General features: G+C 42.2%; 1 protein-coding gene across 3 annotated transcripts in view; it reads left to right on the plus strand.

Moving 5' to 3' along the window:
* Positions 1 to 2,408: 2,408 nt before the first annotated feature.
* Znf398 (zinc finger protein 398) overlaps positions 2,409 to 22,270 on the plus strand; it is a 33,575-nt gene continuing 13,713 nt past the window's right edge. Inside the window, exons 1-4 of one of the 3 annotated variants that reach the window (XM_006995422.4) lie at positions 2,409 to 2,669; positions 6,894 to 7,289; positions 21,176 to 21,302; positions 21,649 to 21,759. In XM_006995422.4, the coding sequence (XP_006995484.1) occupies positions 2,646 to 2,669; positions 6,894 to 7,289; positions 21,176 to 21,302; positions 21,649 to 21,759 (658 nt within the window). In that variant the 5' untranslated portion in view covers positions 2,409 to 2,645. Of the gene's footprint in view, positions 2,670 to 6,893; positions 7,290 to 21,175; positions 21,303 to 21,648; positions 21,760 to 22,270 lie in introns of those variants that run through there. The other 2 variants (XM_076566607.1, XM_076566608.1) reach the window with 2 other exon arrangements.

Raw genomic sequence — 22,270 nt, forward strand, 5'->3', positions numbered from 1 at the left:
GAAAAGTCATTAATAATTCTTGTTAGAGGAAGAAACATTTAACAGATTGGTGATAGCATCATCATTTTGAATAGGCAGAGCTACTCCTGATACTTGGTGGAGCTTAGTTGAAAGTGTATTACTTATCAGTTGTGGGATATTTGTACAGTGTGAAGATGTATTTGCTGTGATTGGTGTAATAAAAAGCTAAACAGCCAATAGCTAGGTAGGAGGTACAGGCAGGGTTTCTTGGGAGAAAAAGGAAGAGGAGCTAAATCTAGGCACATGAGAGATGCCAGGAGACACAGAAGAAGCAGGATGGGTTGCTGTGAAATAATCTTTCTGTACATTGTGAAAATGTGTTGCTCTCATTGTTAATAAAATGCTGATTGGTTGATAGCCAGGCAGGATTTTCAGGACAGAGATCAAACTTGGAAGAAGAAGGGCAGAGTCTCCAGAGTCTGGAGCAGACACAGAGGGAAGCAAGATGAATGTGCCTTGTTGAAAGAAGGTACAGCCTCGTGGCAGAGGGTAGATAAGAAATATGGCTTAATTTAAAATGTAAGAGTTAGCTAGTAATCAGCCTGAGCAATTGGCTGAGCATTTATAATTAATATTAAGTCTCCATGTCAGTTATTTGGGAACTGGCTGGTTGGACAGAAAAGTCTGCCTACAATGGACAGTACCTGACAGAACATAGATTAAATAAAAATGGGTTAATTTAAGTTATAAGAGTTAGTTAAAATCAAGCCTAAGCTAAGGACAAACTTTCATAATTAATAATAAGTCTCCTTGTCATTATTTGGGAGCTGGCTGGTGGGACAAAAAGACTTGTTATACTTATCCAACCTTTGGGAGTTGGAGGCAGGAGGATCAGGAGTTTAAGGTCATCCTCTACTACCTGGGCTACATACTTCAAAAGCCTAAAATAAGTAAAAAGATGAGGAATCTTATGTAGTAATACAGATGTCCATGTTTAGTGTCCACAGGCACATCTAACAGTTAACAGGGGAATAAAGGGCATGGAAATTACTACTCATTTTTTTAGATGGAGTTCCACTGTGTAGCTCTAGATGACTTAGAAGTAGCTATGTAGGCCAGGCTAGCCTTAAACTTACAGAAATCTTCTTGCCTCTGCCTCCCTAGTGCTAGGATTAAAGGCAAGTAGCACCATACCCTGGCTTTGTTCTTGCCCTTTAAGTCCAAAATTTTAAATTATGACTTTTAATAGTAAAATCAACAAATATTTTCCTGAGGTCAGGCTTTTCTTCTTCTTCTTCTTCTTCTTCTTCTTCTTCTTCTTCTTCTTCTTCTTCTTCTTCTTCTTCTCCTCCTCCTCCTCCTCCTCCTCCTCCTCCTCCTCCTCCTCCTCCTCCTTCTTCTTCTTCATCTTCTTTTCTTCTTCTAGAAGTTCATTCAGTTATGGTGATGTTATGGTTCAGAGAATGGTGATTTTTAACTCTCAACTATGCACCATCTGACCACAGTTCATGCTCAAATCACATATAAAGTGCTCACCTTGTATGTACACTAAATAACAGTGTGCTCAAGTGGAAGTGGTCCAACGTGATGCTCTTCATACTTTGGGGAATTATAGACACTTTTACTGTTAAGAGACACTTCTACTGTTAAGAGAATTGACTGGTTCATTTACTGAAATACAGGTTTGGGTATTGGTTTGATTCATACATGTTTGAAAGGAGGAGTACGCTGGAAAGTTATGGTTGTGTGATTACCTTCCTACCATACAGGCTGTTAAACACACACCTTTGTCTTCACTTGTCCCTTAGTCCAGACCAGCAGATATAACCACAGCTTTATTTCTGTTGGCCTCAGAAAGTTCACTTCTCAGGGCTGGTGAGATGGCTCAGCAGAGGTTTGGTTCCCAGCACCCATATGGTGCCTCACAACTCTCTGTAGCTCCAGTTCCAAGTTAGCCTTCACCCTCTTCTGGCCTCCATGGGCACCAGAGGAGGCAAGTGTAGGCAAACACTCACACACATAAGATAAAAACAAACAAATATTCATAAAAATTCCCCTTCTCAGCCAAACCCAAGAAATAGGTAATCCAAATAGAACAGTCTTTGTTGCCAGTACAAGCCACGTGGAGTATGATCTCCACCCATTTGTAATTTCAATGAATGATACAACTCCATCATTCCTATCTAACTCACTCATTTCTACACTGGTAGTAGATTGGGCTATCGTCCTGCCCAGCTGACGCCCGCTGGGCCTTAAACTACTTAGCATTTGTGGGGCCTTCTGGGTGGATGAGAAAACCCAACGCAGAAGGTGGGATCTGCATTCATCAAAACTCTTCCCAGAGGCTGACCTCTGGAAGGGTGCGCCGGACGCGGGGGCCGCCAGGGGGCGCGCTGTCCCGGGAGGACCGACAGGAAGGGGGCGCGTCTAGGCCGGCAGAGCGCCTGCGGTACTCGCTGTCCACAAAGCGGCAGCTGAGGGGCGGCTGCAGCCGGTGCGGCGGAGGCTGTCAGCAACTCTGCTCCTCCGCGGCCCTGCGCTCCCGGAAGCCGGACTGCCGCGCGAGTCCTGTCAGTGCGAGCCACGCGAGACCTCTTCTCGCGGCTTGCGGAGAGCACCGAGCAGCCCGGCCTGCGTGCGGCGGCGACTTCCCGGGACCGGACCGGACCGGGTAGCGGAGGGCCATGGCCGAGGCGACCGCCGCTCCGGTAAGGGCGATGATGCACGGGCGTCTCTGTCACCCGGGCTTCGGGGGGGAGCGAGGAGGCTGGGGACGGCCGCGGGCCTTGTCGCCCGCGTGGGTCTGCGGCTGTCGCCCGCCCTGGAGGGCCACCGCGGACTGCAGCCGCGCCAGGGGACCCGGGTCTGAGGTTTCTAGCTCACCCGCGCCGTGCTGCTTCGGGTTAGCCCGCGGAACGGGGAAGTGGGCTCGAGGTGTTTTTGAAACCCGCCAGCCATTCTGTACAGCTGAGAGGGCTGCGGTTGCTAGGTGCGGCCGGACCGTCACCTGCGAGGCGGCGAAGGTAAAAGCCAAGGTGTGCCCTTAACAGACTGCGTGAGGACGGACAGCGTCGCGCGCCCGCCCGCCCGGACAGGCCGAGGCCCTGCAGGGGACCTTGGAAGGGCCGACTGGAGCGGAGGCTCAGCCAGTGGCGCGGGTGCATGTGTGCTGCAGGCCTGCAGCGGGCCCAGCCGGGCACCAGAGAGATGCCAGAGCCCCCAGGGCAACCGCGACAATCCTTGCACACAGCCATTGAGGAAGAGGGAATGGTTGCTTAACAGGACGTTCTGATGGGAAGTATTGCTTGTGTTTGCCACCTAAGAAGCTCAAAGAGACGTTTTAATAATAGGTCAGGAGCCGGGCAGGCCCGCTGAGAAATAGGAAGGAAGAGAAGGAAGAGGAAAACGGGAGCCGTGAGGTTGGATGGGGAAGAGAGCAGAGGAGAATACCATCCTTACTCCTGGAGCTTAATTTTTTTTCCAAACAAAAAATAATAATTTAAAAGATAGTAGAGACCATCATGTATCCTATAGGTATATGCTGAGAGCTGTGCACCTACTTTTAATTCTCTACTGATCATGTTTAGGAGGTAAAACCATGGTGGCTCACACTTGGGGGTCTGAGAGAAGAGGATCAGAAATTTTAGGATATGCTTGGCCAAATAACCAGATTGTGTGTCTTAAAAAAGAAAGAAAGAACGTAAAACTGGAAATTAATTTCAGTGATATGTGTTATTTAGTCTCGTGTATGCAAATTTTCAATAGCAATAAATATTACAGAATTACCAATGAGATTTTACAGCTTTTCATACTAAGTCTTCATACACTGTTTTTTATACTCAGCACATCTGAGTTGAACTGACCACATTTCAAATCCTCAGTGATCCCATGGAATCAGTGGCTATGGTACTGACCAGAGCAAGTCTGTTTTGATGAAGAATTGGGAGATACTGATATTTTTAATTTTAAGAAATATTTTTAGGAGCTGGAGAGATGGCTCAGAAGTTAAGAGCACTTGTTGCTCTTGCAGAGGACCCGGGTTTAGTTCCAGCATTCACATGGTGGCTAACAACACTGTAACTCCAGCTCTAGACTATCTGATGCCCTCTTCTGACCCCTGAGGGCATCAGGCACACACATGGTGCCACATACATACACGAAGACGAGATACTGATATACATGCAACAAATAAATCTAAATGATTTAAAAATATTTCTATTCTTTGAGAATTTAAGAGAATGTCTTTTGTTCATGTTCACCCACTCATCCAAGACTCACTCTTCCTTCCCTTGCCAGTGTCCCCCAGTTTTGTGTCTTTTTTTTTAAATGACCCATGGAGTCTAATTTGTGCTTTTCATATACTCCTTGGTGTATATTCCATTCACTGGAATGTGGTTGATCTACCAGGGGCCAAACCCCTAAAAAACGCCCCCCCCCATGCCATCAGTTGTCCACAGCTCCCCAGTTATGGGTGGGGCTCATGAACTTCCCCTTCTATGCTAAATGGGGACTAGCTTGATGTTCTGCAGGCAGCCTCGGCTGATAGGAGTTCATGAGAGCAACAGTCCTGCCATGTCCAGAAGACACTGTTTCACTCCAGAATCTTATTAACCTTCTTCCTCAGTGGTCCCTGAACCTTGGGGTTTGGGCAGTGCTGTGGATGCCCCATTTGGTTGAACACTTCACTGACAAGTTTTTACTACTGCTACTACTACTACTATTACTACTGCTACTACTGAGTCTCTCTTTGAGACAGAATCTCACTCTGTAACCCTAATTGGCAAACATATAGACCAGGCTGGTCCCAAACTCACAGAAGTATTCCTGCCTCTGCAAGTGCTAGGATCAAAGGCATGTGCTATCACACCAGCTGTTATTTTTGTAATGGCAGAAGGGTTGGTATTAAGAGCACAAGTGGAGAGACTAGCTTTGTTACTGATAGTTTGATGTGGGAAGAAGTATGAAGAAAAAGAGTTTAGGTCTAATTACTTCAGTTTCCTTTTTGTTTTGTGTTTGTTTTCCGAGACAGGGTTTCTATGTATAGCCCTGGCTGTCCTGGAACTCACAGAGATCGGCCTGCCTCTGGCCCCCTCCCCTCCACCCCTAGTGCTGGGATTAAAGGCATGGGTCACCACAGCCTGGCTTACTTCAGTAAGGGTAGAGTGTGGAGAAGTCTCTGCCCTCACTGTGTGCTCCCTTAGGTGCAGGGTCCATCAACTAAGAGCTTGCTTAAATTTCACATCTCCATTCTCTTCTTTCCACACTTACTAAATGAAAATATGTGTTTTTTTAATTTTAATTTTATGTACATTGGTGTTTTGCTTATGGAACTGGAACTGGAGTCACAGACAGCTGTGAGCTGCTATGTGGGTGCTGGGACTTGAACTCAGGTCCTCTGGAATAGCAGTCAGTGCCCTTAACCGCTGAGCCATCTCTCCAGCCCTGGAACTGTATGTTTTTAATTGGATTGTCAATATTTTTGGGAGTGGGGGGGATCAGGACTTGGAATTCAGGTCTTGCCATTGTAGCCCTCGCTGGCTTGGTACTCACTATGTAGCCCAGACCGGACTCAAACTCACAGCAGTTCTCCTGACTCAATTTCCTCAGTGCAGAGGACAACACGGGGGAGTTGATTCTCTTCTTCCACGGTTTGGGTCCCAGGAATTGAGCTCAGATAATCAGGCTTGACTGCAAGTGCCTCTAACTGCTAAGCCATTACACTGGCCGACTGCCCAGCCTTTTCTAGTTGATTCTTTTGCACATTAGTTTGAGAGTTTGTAGACGCCTGAAGGGCACTAGGTAGTGTCGAGTGCGCCACTGAGCATTGACCATTGGTATATGTTGACAGCATCTCACATGGTTATATGATTTTCTTTTGTAGATCTCACCTGATGCTTGTAAAAGCAAAAAAATAAAATAAAATAAATGTGAATGATTCAACTCATTCAAAGTAGGTCAGCTGAGCAAGGGAGGCATTAGAGACGTGAGTGAAATGGGGTTGGAAAGTGTCAGAAGTGGTCGAGCAGGGAAGAAAGCAAAGCCATGTGCAGGTGGTAGGCCAGGAGCGAATGGAATCATCATAGAAGAGTTATTATTAATGGATTGGAGGGCTGATGAAATGAGAACAAGACAGTGTGTAAAGTGGAAATAGAAGGCAGTGGCCAGAGTGGTGTATCGGGTTCAGAGAATTAGGCCTTGTAGAGGCTTAGTCTAACTTCGTATTTGTTGTACAGATTTCTTCCATTTATGATACTCTGTTTCGAAGTATATTCAGTAATGAACAAACAGCCTGTGACTTTCTTGGAAAAAATCTAATTCAAACATCGTTACCAGCCTGAAAATTCCCATGTATTTTTCTAATTTGTCCTTTGGAGTTCCATAGTATAAGATTAAACAAACCTGTTCTATTTCAGAACCCTTGAATATTTGAAAATAGCTGTCATATTTTCTGTAGACTAGACATCCTCGGCCTGTTCAATTATTACTAATTGGTATAGTTGTAGTGTATAAACGAGTGATAGACAGGGCTAGATATAAATTCTTAAGAGATTTGTCAGAAGGCACTGAGGTCAGTGAAACTTGGTGAGAATTCGTATGTACATTAATTAGCCTTTTCCAGAGATAGAAGAGGCAGCAGCAACCTGTATTTCTGGGCCTTTTATTAGAGAAATGGGCCAGACTGGCCTTAAGAAGCCAATTTATTTATTCACTATCTTTCCCAATCCATCCTTGAACCCACCAGAACAGTTCCCTTGGCTTTTGATGCCAACAGGCTTCAGAGCAACAAGGTCGACATAGGCACTGTAAAGCTGTAATAAAACAGTTTTGGTTAATATCAGCTGGACAGTTAAGTAGTTCTTATTTGGTTGTGGTTTAGAGTCAGGATTCCTTCTAACTCTCAATGTCTTGTCCCATCTCTCCATTGCACATAGACTTCTGAATGGGACTCGGAATGCCTTACATCCCTGCAGCCCCTTCCTCTTCCTACACCTCCAGCTGCAAATGAGGCACACCTGCAGACTGCAGCCATCTCCCTGTGGACAGTGGTGGCTGCTGTCCAGGCCATAGAGAGGAAGGTGGAGGTCCACAGCCGGCGACTCCTCCACCTAGAAGGCAGGACAGGGACAGCAGAGAAGAAACTAGCCAGCTGTGAAAAGACAGTGACTGAGCTTGGGAACCAGCTGGATGGCAAGTGGGCCGTGCTGGGGACCCTGCTGCAGGAGTACGGGCTGCTGCAGCGGCGGCTGGAGAACCTGGAGAACTTGTTGAGAAACAGGAACTTCTGGATCCTGCGGCTGCCCCCAGGTATTAAAGGAGATATTCCAAAGGTAATACCCCACTTCTAGGCTACAGTGGTACCACTAGCTCGGACACTAGCCCTTTAAGAGGTAGTCTTAGTCAGTCAGTTACTTAGGTATTTTTATTTCCTCTTAAAATTTCCTGTTTCCTCTTAGGTTGAGCAGGGCGGTGGTGGCCCATGCCTTTAATCCCAGCATTCGGGAGGCAGAGGCAGGCTGATCTCTGTGAGTTCGAGGCCAGTCTGGTCTACAGAGTGGGTTCCAGGACAGCCAGGGCTGTTATACAGAGAAACCTTGTCTCGGAAAAAAAAAAAAAAAAAAATCTTAGGTTGGTGGAACTCTGAAGGTATTTTATGTTTGTCTTCTTGACAACTGTATGGTGTCCATATCTTTCCTTCCTTTGTTTCTGTAAGACAGACCCTTGTAGCCAAGGCTGGCCTTGAACTGTGGACTTTCTGCCTCTACCTCCCAAGCATTAGGATTGCAGGCATGGGACACCAGTGCCTCAGTGCACATTGTCAGGCTTCCAGAGAGAAAACTCTTTCTCGTCCATAGTGGACTCTCCAGATTCTTCTTCCTCTTTTAATTTCTTTCACTTTTGCTTGTATATGAGTCACTTCTCTCTCTGTAAAACTGTCTGCCACAATTTTGGTGACAAAATTGAATTCAATTTCATTTAAATCAATTAATTTGAATTTGGTTGACAATTTTGGTGAAAAGTTAGAGGGAAGACAATGTGAGGGATTATAATCATGTGGTTCTTATAAGGGCTGAGGTCATCTGTGAGTCTAGGCTGTCATTCATAGAACAAGCATGCTGAGAAGCTAATGTTGTCTTCTGAAGGAAGGGGTTTATAAAACAGGAAGTTTTGATGATCCCTGTTTGACAGTGAGACACCTAGTTTCCAAACATACTCTTTCATTCATACATTTGCTCACAGACACAGGCCTTTTTAATCCTTTAAAAAAATATTTGTTTGGGGGTAGGTATGTCTTTATTCCTAACACTCTGGAGGCAGAGACAGGAGGATCTCTGTGAATTTGAGGCCAGCATGGTCTACATAACAGTTCTGGGGCAGCCAGGAATACATAGACAGACCTTGTCTCAAAAAAAAAAATTTTTTTTTTTGTCTTAGGAGTTTGATATGTAGCCCAGACCTGCTCACGGCTTAGAATCTTGCTTCAGCCTCACAAGTAATGGGATTGCAGGCATGAGGCATTATACCTGGGTTTCACAAGTATTTCTTTCTTTTTTTCTTTCTGTCCTTTTTTTTTTTTTTTTTTTTTTTTTTTTTTTTTTTGGTTTTTCAAGACAGGGTTTCTCTGTGTAGCTTTGCACCTTTCCTGGAACTCACTTGGTAGCCCAGGCTGGCCTCGAACTCACAGAGATCTGCCTGCCTCTGCCTCCCGAGTGCTGAGATTAAAGGCGTGTGCCACACAAGTATTTCTTGAATACATTTTTGCTTATTTTATATATTTTCCCGAAGAAAAAACTATAACTTGTAAAACATTTAAATACTTTGATAAAAGTAAAGTCAGGTGCTTTCTAGTGTTCTGTTTTTATATGGATGCCTGAAAAGGTGTCACTAAGAAAATGGTATTTAGCCAGGTATGGTAATATATGCCAGCACCTGGGAGCCAGAAACAGGTGATCTCTATAAATCTGAGGCCAGACTATGGTACATAGGGAGTTCCAGGCCAGCCAAGGATATACAGTGAGGCCCTGTTGTAAGCGGTAGAAGTTCAAGGATGGAGAGATGGCTCAGTGGTTAGAAGCACTGGCTGCTCATCAATAGGACCATAGTTTGATTTCCACCACTTACTCAGGCATGCAAGTGTACATACATGATGGCAAAACATCCATGGACGTATATATTATACACACACATTATATATACACATGTGTGTAATATATATATATATATGTATATATATATATAATGGATATTTGGATATATGGATATGGATATATTATGGATATTTGGATATATGGATATTTAAGCTGATTGAACTTCAGGAAGAGGCCCAAGACTATGAGAAGATCTGAGGAAGAGCTTTTCAGGTAGGAAAAAGTAATTAGTACAAAGTCCCCAAGGCGCAGTAGATGTATAACTTAGGAAAAGGAAAAAAAGCCAGTTAGCCAGTGTGCATACTTAAATAGAAGCATGATTGACGGAAGAAATAGAGAGTGAAATTATTATTTAATTTTCTTTGTTCCTAGGAATCACCCGCTTTGGCATCACAACACATTCTTTTAATCTTAGCACTTAGGTGGCCAAGGCAGGAGAATGGAAATTGATGTTTTGTTATGTTTTGAGACATGGTTTCTCTACATAGTCCTGGCTGGCCTGGAACTCACTGTGTAGATCAGGCTGGACTTGAACTCGCAGATGTCTGCCTATACCTGCCTCTGATTCCCGAGTGCTGGAGTAAAAGACTTGTACCACCATGCCCAGCTGAGAATGGAGGTTTGAAATGAATTGGGCTATAAAAATAAGACTTCATTCTTTGTTTGTTTTTTGAGACAGGGTTTCTCTGTGTAGCCTTGGCTGTTATGGAACTCACTCTGTAGACCAGGCTGGCCTTGGGTTCACAGAGATCTGCCTGCCTCTGCCTTCCGAGTGCTGGGATGAAAGGTGTGCACCCCCACCACCCCCAGCAAGACTTTATTCTTAGCAAAACAACAACAACAAAAAGTCAACTGGCTTGGTATACTTTAAAATTTTTGGAGTTAAAGGTGGAAAAATTTTAAAAACTCAATAGACATTATAATACATTGACTGAGATTATGACCTTTAAGACCAAGGAAAGGAATTTGAATTAGAAACTTGAGTACATTGGGAAGGAACTACAGGACTTGAGTACAGGAATTGTTACTGGCTTGTGTTTTAAAGAACTGACCTGGATGCTTTGTGGAGATTTGTCGGAGCAAGAACAGAAACAGAGTGGGAACCAGGAGGGAGCGTTCATAACAAGAAAGTGAGAGTGGCGTGGATGGTGAGGCAGTAAGATGAGGAGAAGCAGGTACAGGGGACTGACAGTAGGATTTCCTTTGTTGGGAATTTGACATGAGGGATAACCATCACTGTGAATTCACTGTGGGATAATTTACCTAGAACTTAGTGTTCTGTTTTACTTATTTCAAGGCTTATAATTTTCTTAAGAGTCCCAACTTGCTCAAGATCTTATGGCTACTAACAATAAACAGCAGAATTGTATTTTTAACCTAGTTGGATCTAAAGCGTAGGAACTGAGAGATGCCTGGGTGGGCACACCTTTAGTCCCAGCAGTTGGGAGGCAGAGTGAGTTCAGGACAGCCTGGGCTACACAGAGATCTCCAAAAACAAAACAAAACAAAACAGCAGAGAGTGGGGGAGGGACAGAGGAGAGAGGACTGAGAGGTGGCTTGCTTGTTGCTTTTATAGAGGATCTGGGTTTGGGTCCCAGCCATCTATAACTCCAGTTCCAGGGGACTCTGTGCCCTCTTCTGGCCCCTGAAGGCACCAGGCATGCGCACAATACACTTAACATACATGCAGGCAAAGTACTCATACAGATGCATTAAATAAAAGTAAATCTTTAGAAAAAGAAAATGAACTGAATAGACGGTAACATTTCCTTTAGGATGCTGTTATGGAGAGCTCACCAGAAATGACCACTCAGACACAGTGTATAGCCATTTGGAAGTCTTTATTCCAGCAGACTGAGGCCACACCCAAGTGTTCAGGGTCCTGAGTATCCCCCTTCCCATCCCCTCTGTGGTGGTATTGTGTTCCCTGCAGATTTTTTTTTTCCGAGTTGAAAGTCCAAGAGGTCAGAGCTCTTGGACACAATACCACCACACTCCTCTCCCACTCCCATCCAGTACACAGGATTTTTAAATCTTGAAACTATATCCTGGCACCTCATTCAACAGGTGCAGGGGGACTTTGCAGAAATAAGCAGTTTGTAGCAAGCAGTTTTAACAAAAGCTAAGATAAGTAGTTAGCTGGAGAGGGTTCCTCACAAACAAGCAGTTTTAACAAAGGCTAAGATAAGTTAGCTAGGACATTCTGATCTTTGGTTCCTGGAATAGAGTTGGGTTGTTTTCCATGGGATTCTCCATCAAGGAGATTAGAATCTAGTTAAACCTGGAATGGCGTCAGGACGAATACAGGGTGGAGGAACTCTGCACTGTCTTGCCTCATCACAGTACCTCAGGGAGTAAAAGGAATGAGTCGTTATCACTGGGCAACGTTAGGTGCAAGAAGCTCAAGGAATGGTGAAGAGTCCTTGACGTGGAGATAGCATTGTCAGTTATGAGATGGAAGAGACGTCTCTAGAGAGAGTGGATAACAAGATCCGAGGTTCAGAGATAGAAGGAGTCAACAGAGGAGCCTCAGCAGGAAAACAAATCAGAGAGTGGGTGGTGCACAGGGCTAAGTTGGAAAACAGCATTTCAAGTAGGGTTGTGATTTGTGAGTTACAATACTGGGAGGTCTAAAAAGGAAAGGACAGTGAACATGACGGCAGCATGGCCGTCAGAGGAGATCGTGACATAATTTGCTTTTCTGGCAAGATAGAGATAGAAGACAGAATAGCACAGTTGCAGAGTAAATAGGAAGAGAAGAAAAGAATGATAAAAATGGAGTTAGTTCTTCTCTCTCTCTCTCTCTCTCTCTCTCTCTCTCTCTCTCTCTCTCTCTCAAGTGTAAGTATAGAGCTATTAAAAGTAAGGGTCTGAAGAGCACTGGCTGCTCTTCCAGAGGACCCATGTTCTATTCCCAGCATCTACATGTAGGTTCACAACCAGTTCCAGGGGATCTACTGTGGCCTCCAGAGGTACAAGGCATCAATATGGTGCGCAGACATACATGTAGGTAAAACACTTATACACAAAAAAAATTTTAGAAGTGAGAATAGAAGCATAGAACACACTCCCAAGACTCCTCAGAAGCAAGTATTGGTTTTTCCCTTATCTTTCCAGAGAGAATTTATTAATATACACAGCAGATGTGTATATTATATACATACATACATTAGATAGAGATATGTAACTTTTACATAACTGTATATAATACAGATTATTCACATTGTTTTTGCTTAGAGTACAGTGTTTTATTGTTATAAAATCCTAACATCTTGGTTTATGAAATGGGGACATAACCATGACTAACTTTAGTAAACCATACAGAGTTATCCAAGGTGTCATAACAAAGGAAAATTTAAATCACTTTTCTCCATGAATGTTAACTGAAGTCTTATTAAATACTCGGATGGGGTCCTTATGTTTTCACTTAGTACAATGTCCTTTGAAATGCGATCTGATAACTTTAATTGCTATTTTATAAAGAAATAAAGACTTAGAGTTTAACCAGAGTCAGGCATGGTAGCACATACCTATAATCCCAGAATACAGGAGGCTCAGGCAGGAGGATTTACGTATGTTCAAGGCCAGCCTGATCTCCTAATCAGTAACAGGCCAATCAGAACTATACAGAAAAAAGTAGAAGCAAATACACACACAAAAACAACAACAACAACAAAATCCCCCCCACCTCACACCCCCCCCCCCCCCCCCCCCCCCCGCAAACAACAACCAAAAAACCTGAACAAAAACGTAGCTCAATTGCCAGAGTGATTACCTAGCTTGCATGAAGACCTGGGTTTGATCCCTGACACTACGTAAAACTGGATACGTTAACACATACATGTAATCCCAGCACTCAGGAGGTGGATTAAGAAGATCAGGAGTTTGAGGTCATTCTCAGCTACACGGCAAGTGTGAAGCTAGTCTGTGATACATGAGACTGCCTCAAAGAACAAAAAGCGAAAAAGGCTGCATGTGGTGCTCAGGCCTTTAATCCTAGCACTTGGGAGGCAGAAGCAGGCAGAGTTGGGTTTTGATCTAGAACTCCCTATTGTGTGTTTTATTTGCATCTCTTGAACCCCTTCAGATGTTCATGGGAATCACTTAAATTTAATATTTATTAATAGACTAGCACTAAAAGTAATTTAAAGTTAGTATCCTACTTAGACAAGTTGATAACAGTTAAACTGTCTTAAACCCCAAAAGTAAATATAAAATAATATGATTTCTTTCAGATATTTCCTTATGAAATTAAAGTGCATTTAATTCTAGTCAAAATATACTGAAAATTTGGATTGAGAGATACATCGTTGTTGGTAGAGTACTTACTTTCCTCTAGTGTACCAGGTCCTCCCTTTAATGAATGTCTTATTTATTTTTAATTAATGTATTTTCTTAAATTACATTTTATTTATTTTGTCAGATGGGGCACATGCTTGTCACAGCCCATGTGTAGAGGTCAGAAGACAACTTTTTCAGATGTCAGTTTTCTCCTTGTTTTTAAGACAGAGTCTCATTGTTTCTGTCACCGACTCCATCTCATTCCAGGAATCCTACCCTGACAGGCTTGCACTGCAAGTGTCAGGCACTTTCCTATGCTGACCTACCTCCTTGCTCTTAGGTCTGTGAACTTTTTAAGAGGTTATGAAGGACTCTGAGACAAAAAGTTTGAGAATGTCTGTGCTAGGATTGCAGTTGTTCCTTTTATTATTATTATTATTATTATTATTATTATTATTATTATTATTATTATTTTGTGTATGGGTGTTTTGTCTTCATGCATGTCTATGCATTGTACCTGGTGCCTGTTGGGGCCAGAAGAGAGCACAGGATTCCCTGAAACTGGAGTTACAGATAATTGCAAGCTGCCATTTAGGTGTTGGGAATCAAACTTAGGTCCCCTGCAAGAGCAGCCAGTGCTCTTAACCACTAAGTCCTCTCCCACTTGCTGTCATTTCTCTAAGGGCTCACGTAGCTCTTGTGTCTTCCAGTAGAGATGCTCCTTTTCAACTAACTACTTTTACAGTATTCTCAAGTTCTGAGCTATGTTGTGTATTCTGTTACTGCATGTTCTCTTTTCTCTAAGACTTCTTGGTGTCCTTCTCCTTTTCTGACCTGCATTCATATTCTGAGTGTTCCTCAGATCTTTAATCTCATCTGGATTCATTGCTTTCCTAGCTTACTATACTGATCTTGTCCCAAGATTGCCTTAACTCATTCCTTTATGGCACTCAGTGTGTCTCAAGCACTAGTATACTTTTTTACTCATTTGTTTCCTGGAGTACATCCTCAAACTTCCAAAGAAAAGATGCATAGGAGGCATAATTCATGTTGGAAATGTCTTTAATTTATTGTGGGAGTGCCAAACTTAGTAGCACTTACCTGTAATTCTAGCACTCAGGAGACTGAGGCAGAAGGATTGCTGTGAGTTCAAGACTAGCCTGAGCTACATGGCAAGACAGTACCTAAAAAACAACAACAACAACAACAAAAAAAAAACAAAAACAAAACCCCAGCAAACAACAACAAAGACACAGAATAATAATAATTTAATGTGAGGTTGGTATTTTATCTAGTTCTAAGATTTTGTGAAAATAGTTTTTCCTCAGAGATTTTGAGACATTGCTTCATTCTCTCTGTGTTTGATTTATTGAGGCAGGGTCTCATCATTGGTTGACCTGCAATATAGACCAGGCTAGCCTCAAACTCATAGACTAAACCCAAATTCCATCTCTTTTAGGGTCGTCCCATTTCTATTAGAAGTCTGTTTCTAAAATTTCATGTCTCTATTATCAATTTGTATTTAATCATATGCCTCTTTTGGACAGAAACTATACTTTAATAATTCTGGTACTTAGGGAGAACTTTGTATGTAGTGAATGTTTAGAACTACTTTGTAGTTGTCCCTACTCTGGTAATGGTCTCTACCTTCCCAAAATGCATAGCTCTCTGAAACCATTGTGAACTAGGGACTGGGCTGTTCCTTAAGTTTTTCAGCATCTTCGTTCGTTCGTTCGTTCGTTCGTTCGTTCGTTCGTTCGTTTGTTTTTGTTTTTCGAGACGGGGTTCCTCTATGTAGTTTGGTGCCTGTCCTGGAGTTCACTCTGTAGACCAAGCTGGCCTTGAACTCACAGAGATCCACCTGGCTCTGCCTCCCAAGTGCTGGGATTAAAGGCGTGCGCTATCACAGCCCAGCCCAGCACCTTTTTTATTATTTCACATAACACTTTGCAGCTAAGTAGACACTAAGATTTATTTAATGAAGCCAGGAGTGATGACATAGGCTTGTAATCACAATATTCTGGAGGCTGAGACAGGAGGATCATGAATTCCAGGCCAACTTAGGTTGTACAGTGAGTTCCAGGCCAGCCAGGCTATATAATGAGAACCTATCTAAAAAAATTAATAAAACAAATGAAAATATTATGAATAAGGAGGTTGAGGGGAAGGACAGTAGTCTGAAGCAGTGACTCTTGTGGGGAAGCTGGTCTACTAAGAAGGAAAGGGACTTTCTCCAGTGGCATCTAATCTTCCAGAACTCTCTGGGGATTCCATCTGGGGCAGCAGCCTGGCCCTCTTCTGCCTCCTTTTTTTGCTCCAAGGCCTTCCCCTGGCTGCTCTTCCTGAGTCTCTGGTTTTGTTGGTACTTGAGTTTTTTCTCCAGCCCACTTCTGCCTTTCTCCTCTTGCTGCTGTGCCTCCTCCCTCCACTTTCTCCTTCCTGCTGCTCTGACTCCTCCATTCTCCGCCCTCTTGAGGTCTTTTCTTGCTTACTGTATCTCCTGTTTGCTGGGAGACCTTACAGGGATGGTGGGTGGGCCGAACTAATACCCCCCAGTGTAGGAACGTCATTTAACCCAGTGCCTCATTGCTAACCCCAGTGCATTGGTGAGGTGGGTTGAGTGGACGTGAGTAGCTAGAACTATTGGCAGTGTCCTCTCCTACCCTTTGGCAAGCCTGCAGATAAATCCGGTACAATTTGGCCTGTGGAGGTTCTTTCTACCTTAGTAAGAAGGAAATTGGAAATACTCCTGGAAAGAAAACTGAAAAGAAAGAAAGCCAGAACCTTTTTCATGATTGCCGGCTCATTTTCCAATGTGGACGCTTTTCCTCCTGGAAAAGACAGTGGGCTGACAGATTATAGCCAGTGTTTACAGGTATCAACTCACAAGTTCAGGCCTTTACTCCCAGCACTCAAAGTAGAGGTAGGCATATCTTGGTGAGTTCATATCAAGTTCCAGGCCAGCCAGGGCTACATAGTGAGACCTGGTCTCCAAAATAAAATAAAATAATAAGTAACCAAGTGCCAAAGAGTAAAGTAAAACTAGTATCGGACTCTGAAAGTGGATGTGGAATGGGTACACAATGCTATAAAAGAACTCAAGGGCCTTTAGTGAAAAACAAACTCACCAAGAAAAATTTCAGTTGTGCTCAAAGAGCTCAGAGGAGAATTAGTATAAAAAATAAAGACTTAGAAGAATTGATGCTGAAAGGTCCTAACTCCATAAAAGCTAGAATTATTATGAATCTAAACTCACAAGAATTAAAAACTTTAATAAGAGAGTGTGGTTTTGGAATCTAGCTGTAGAAATGTGAAAGAAAGTACAGAGCTGAATATTATGAGCTCTCTATGAACTTATGTTTCTCTCTCTCTCTCTCTCTCTCTCTCTCTCTCTCTTTCTCTCTCTCTCTCTCTCTCTCTCTCTCTCTCTCTCTCTCTCTCTCTCTTTCTCTCTTTTGTTTTTTGTTTGTTTGTTTTTTGAGACAGGTATTTCCCTGTAGCCCTGGCTGTCCTGGAACTCACTCTGTAGCTCAGGCTGGTCTCAAACTCACAGAGACCTGCCTGCCTCTGCCTCCCAAGTGCTGGGATTAAAGGTTAAAGCACACACCATACCACCACAGCCAACTAGGACTTACGTTTCTTTTCTTTTTTTTTTAAACTTCATTTTTATTTATTTTTTGTGTCTTTCACAGACTTAGGTTTCTTAAATCAGAATTTTCACACCAGTGACCTCACCTAGCACATGTAAGGGCATGAGGTCAGCAATGGGTTTGTAATACAGGAAAACAAAACAAAATCCCCAAATCTGAATACCAGAAAGAATTTAAATGAATTTTGGAAGACAAAAGAGACAGTAAACCACCAATGAGCTGGGCATGGTGACATACACCTGTCATTCTGGTACTTGAGAGGTGGAATGGGAGGATCTGGAGTTCAGGGCCAGTCTGGGCTACATGTGACTGTCTCAATTACTAAGTAAATAAATAATAAAATAGATAATAAAATAGAGTAGAATAACTTTTAAGTCTTCTAGGAATTATAATATTCAGAAGCTGAAGTGTCAGAATTTAGGGCTGAAAAAAATTCTGTTGCTCAAGTAGAAAAATATCCAAAGAGACTGAGCGTTGGTGGCACACGTCCAGAATCCAACACTCAGAAGACAGGCCATCCTTGGCTACAAAGCAAGTTCTAGATCAGACTGGACTACATACAAATACTCCATCTCTAAAAAAACAACCCACAATGTCCTTCAAAGACTGTGAGTGTAATGAGTTTGTTCTCTAATGACTGAAAATGTCAGCTAAATTATAGGCTAACTGCTTGGGGCAAAAAGCTACAAAACAGTCTTGGAATGTAGCTCGGTGGTAAAGCATTTGTATAGCCTGTGGAAAGCCCTAGGGTTGACCCCAGGCATCACAAAAAACAAAAATTAGAACTGCCAGACAAAATATCTTTTAAGTCAGTAAATCACATAAAATTAACAAGAAATAAATTGACTAATGAACTTTAAAAAAATTCAAACTAGATACGACCAACAGAAAAAACTGGAGGTAACAAGATCTAGATGTGAACTGGGAAGAGAGAGGAGTAAGATTCAAGGTGAAATGGATAGATAGTCAGATAATGAAATTTTCAGATTAGCTGGTAAATACTACATGGTGAGTTTTTTGTGTTTTCTTTGGTTTGGTTTTTTGAGACAGGGTTTTTCTGTGTAGCCCTGAACTCACGGGGATTGGCCTGCTTCTGCTTCCCCAGTACTGAGATTACCTGTTGCAGCCACCACCACCCAGCTCTACATAGCATTCTTAATGGGAGCTTAGGGCAGTGCAGTGTACCTGAGCTCAGGAGTCTGAGAGCAGCCTTGGGAACATAGTAAATCCTCCATTTCTTAAAAGAAAAAAGATCATGAATTAATATGTAAAATATGTGCTACAAAGGAAGACTTTTATCAGAAATTGTGGTACTTTATTTTATAAATGAAAAACAAATTTGAGAGCTGGAGAGATGGTTCAGGTATTAAAGGCTAGGCTCACAACTGAAAATATAAGAGTTTGATTCCCAGCACCCATGGCTGTCTCTCCACCCTACCCCCAAAAAGAAAGGAAAATTACAATATGAAAACATATTAGTATATTTAGAGAAAATGAAAATGGAGTGTGATGTCTGGAAGCGATCTGAAAAAAATCAGTGTGAAGAAAAATTGTAGACTTTCCAGATGGCGTAAGAGTTAGCCAGAAAGAAACTTCAGAGTGTTGATTAAACAGCAGCAAGTTGCAAACATTGAAATGCAGAAGATGGAAGATGCATTGAAAATGGAAAACAATGAAAATTCTGACCCAAAACAGTAACTAGGTAGCTTATGGATTTAGGTGACCTAATTGCTGAACTCAAACCAAATATTGAAGGAAATGGTAAAGAGGATAAACAGGGATGGTAAATTTAAGAAGCCACGTTGAAAAAGTGTAACTGGAAGTTGGAAAGATAGCCAAAGAGAAACAGACACAGTGGTTGAATGAAAAGCACAGACTGAATGAATCGGAGAAGAAACATGCAGTCAAGCTGAAGACAAACTGCAGTGAGTTGCAGTGGACTAGAGAGAAAATCTTTTCGTAAATACAAATTGAACAGACTATAGGAGAAAGTGGAAGTCTTAGAGGCCCATAAAGAAGAATTAGAGGGCCTGGAGAGATGGTTCAACAGTTAAAAGTACTTCTCAGAGGACCCACATAAGGTAACTCACAACCACCTGTACCTCTTACTTCTGGATATGACACCCTCTTCTGGCCTCCAAGAGCACTTGTATTCATGTGCACATACACACATATATATAAATAAAAAACACGTATTAAAATTAAAAAATTGGAAGCCGGGCGGTGGTAGTGCATGCCTTTAATCCCAGCACTCGGAAGGCAGAGGCAGGCAGATCTTTGTGAGTTTGAGGCCAGCCAGGTCTACAGAGTGAGTTCCAGGAAAGGTGCAAAGCTACACAGAGAAACCCTGTCTCGAAAAAACTAAAAAAAAAAAAAAAAAAAAAAAAAAAAAAAAAATTAAAAAATTGGAGCCGCATGCATTGGCATGGAGGCAGAGGTAGGTAGATCTCTGTGAGGTCAGGGCCAACCAAGTATACATAGTTCCAGGACAGCCAGGATTACATAGTGAGATCCTGTTTTGAAAAAAATTAAAAAAAATAAACAAAACATTTCATTTAAGACTATTATAAAGCCAGCCTTTGACACATCCTAGACCTTCTTTTCCTATGAGAACTCTCAGAGTGGAAAACAGAAAGTAAGAGAAAGAGCTATGTATATGTCTTTGGAAGACATCCAAAGGAAAAGAGTAGGTGAACATATTCAAAAATCAAAATACTAGGCAAGTTGTTAATGCATTCCTGTAATTCCAGTATTTGAGAGGCTAAGGAATGAGGATGGAGAACTGGAAGCCAGCCTACACTATGTAGCTAGACACTTGCAGAAATAATTCCAGATACATTTGAGAAGGGGGCTTTCTCAGTTTCTGCATGCTCTTTAAAAGAAAAATCCAAACACAAATGGCAAGAATTGCTTTGTCATGGGGGCTGGTGCTGACATCAAAGTTTTTCTATTTCTAGATCCAACATATCAGAACAGAGGCAAAAACCTAATGAGAATCCTTCCACAGCTCCTTAACCCATTGAAGAAACTTGCTTTTACAAGTTTTACAAGTTGCTACTTGACCAAGTTGAACAGCTATGTAAAACATGAAGTTGTATTGTCAAGTGGTGAGAATATGTGAGAATGAAAGAATATGTGTATTTTTTTTTTTTTTTGAGATGTTCGTATGTGGCAGGCTGACCTCAAAGTCATTAGATAGGAATGACTGAACTTTGTGCCTCTACCTCCAGAGTGCTAGGATTACAAGAATACATCACCATACCTGGCTTATGTAGTTGTGGGAATTGAACCCAATCTTATACAGACTAGGCAAATACTCTACCAACTGAGCTACACCCCTGCCCAAGAATATGCAAATAAAGTACAGTTACTATATAGACACGTGTTTATGTTAACTAAATCAACATATAAGACATTGAAGGAGTGAAGGTTATGATTAAGACTTCAGCTGGGCAGTGGTGGCGCACAGCACTCAGGAAACAGAGGCAGAGGCAGGAGGATCTCTGTGAGTTCGAGGCCAGCCTGGTCTACAGAGCAAGACTCAGGACAACCAGGACTACACAGAGAAACTCTTGAAAAAACAAAACAAGCAAACAAAATTCTCAGTTAATAAAAATAGTATTTAAAAACCCAAGGAAAAACAGCATAAGCTATTTAACATTCTGTTTGGTTTGAGACAGGTTTTCTCTGTAGCACTGACTATCTTAGAACTCACTTTGTAGACCAAGCTGACTGCAAATTCAAGGACCTGCCTGTCTCTGCCTCCCAAATTCTAGGATTAAAGGTGTGTGCTACCATGCCCAATTTAGAATATTTTTAAAGTATTTTTTAGACTACATCTATATTTTGTGTGTGTGTGTCTGGGTGCAAATGCACCACAGCACATGTGTAAAGGCCCAAAGATAAATAGGAGGCACTTCTCTCCTTTACCACGGGGTGTGGTAGTTGAACTCAGGTTACAAGGCTCAAGGACAAGATCCTTTTCTCACTGAGCCATCTCACTGTCCCTGGTATATTTACTGACCTCCCTTTGAGGTTATAAAAATTAAGTGAAGTAGCTAATGAGTGGAGGAAAAGATTTATTGAATGACTGGATGGTGTGGGAGGGACTGACTAACCATGTGATTATAATTTTAGGTGCCTGTGGCATTTGATGATGTCTCCATCTACTTTTCCACTCCAGAGTGGGAAAAATTAGAAGAATGGCAAAAGGAACTTTACAAGAATATCATGAAGGGCAACTACGAGTCTCTCATCTCCATGGGTGAGGCTGAGTTGGCACCTTTTAAACGAGGTGCCAGCAGTCCCAAGAGGGCTGAGACAGTCCCTGTTCCTACAGTGTCCTCATTCTCACTGTCCTTCTGTCCTCAGAATCTAGTTTTAAGCCAAAGAAGGACAGAGCTAACTTACTATGTGCAATTTTCTCATTTTCTTGTACCTGCTTTCTTGAGGAACTTGTAAATAGTTTGAGGTTGATAGATGAGGAGAAATGATAAAGGATCTAAAGACATTAATTCCCTGACTGTGGACCTCAAACATTCCACTGCCTTGGAGATTATCATACTGATTTATCTCTTTGTCATGCCTGCTTTCCATTTTTCCTTTCCTAGATTATGCCATGAACCAACCTGATGTCTTATCTCAGATTCAACCAGGAGAACACAGTACAGATGACCAACCAAGGCCAGAGGCGAGTGAGATTCCTGCAGATGCCAGTGAAGGTAAGAGAAAGATATATGCTCTTAAGCTCCTTTTCCGGTCAGAGAAGGGGCCTTAATATGAAGAAAGCATGGCTTAGAGATGTTCAGAGCCATTCAGTGCTAAAATATTTTACACTTTAAATATATTTAACAACTAGAGAGAGTTCAATGATCACCTTGTCCTTTACCCATCAGTACCTCATACATGCTAATAAAGTACTCTACCACTGAGCGATAGCCCCTCCCCCGTTTTTTTCTTTTGATATACATATTTTTCATTTTTTGCATATATTTAATTCAGTACATTTTTTTGCTGAAAATGATCAACAGTGTGTTCGTTTTGTTTTGTTTTTTTTTTTCTTTTTTTCTTTGTTTGGTTTTTTGAGACAGGATTGTCACACAGGCCTACTCTACTTACAGTACTCAAATTACAAATTCCCAAAAGGAAAACAGGTGCTCAGAAGAAAGCATACTGTTGGCAACTGAGGCACAGTAAGATGCTCTTGTAATGTAGGCAAAGTGTTGTGTGTAT

The sequence above is a fragment of the Peromyscus maniculatus genome, chromosome 3, assembly GCF_049852395.1.
Source record: "Peromyscus maniculatus bairdii isolate BWxNUB_F1_BW_parent chromosome 3, HU_Pman_BW_mat_3.1, whole genome shotgun sequence".
NCBI classification, from domain to species: Eukaryota; Metazoa; Chordata; class Mammalia; order Rodentia; family Cricetidae; genus Peromyscus; species Peromyscus maniculatus.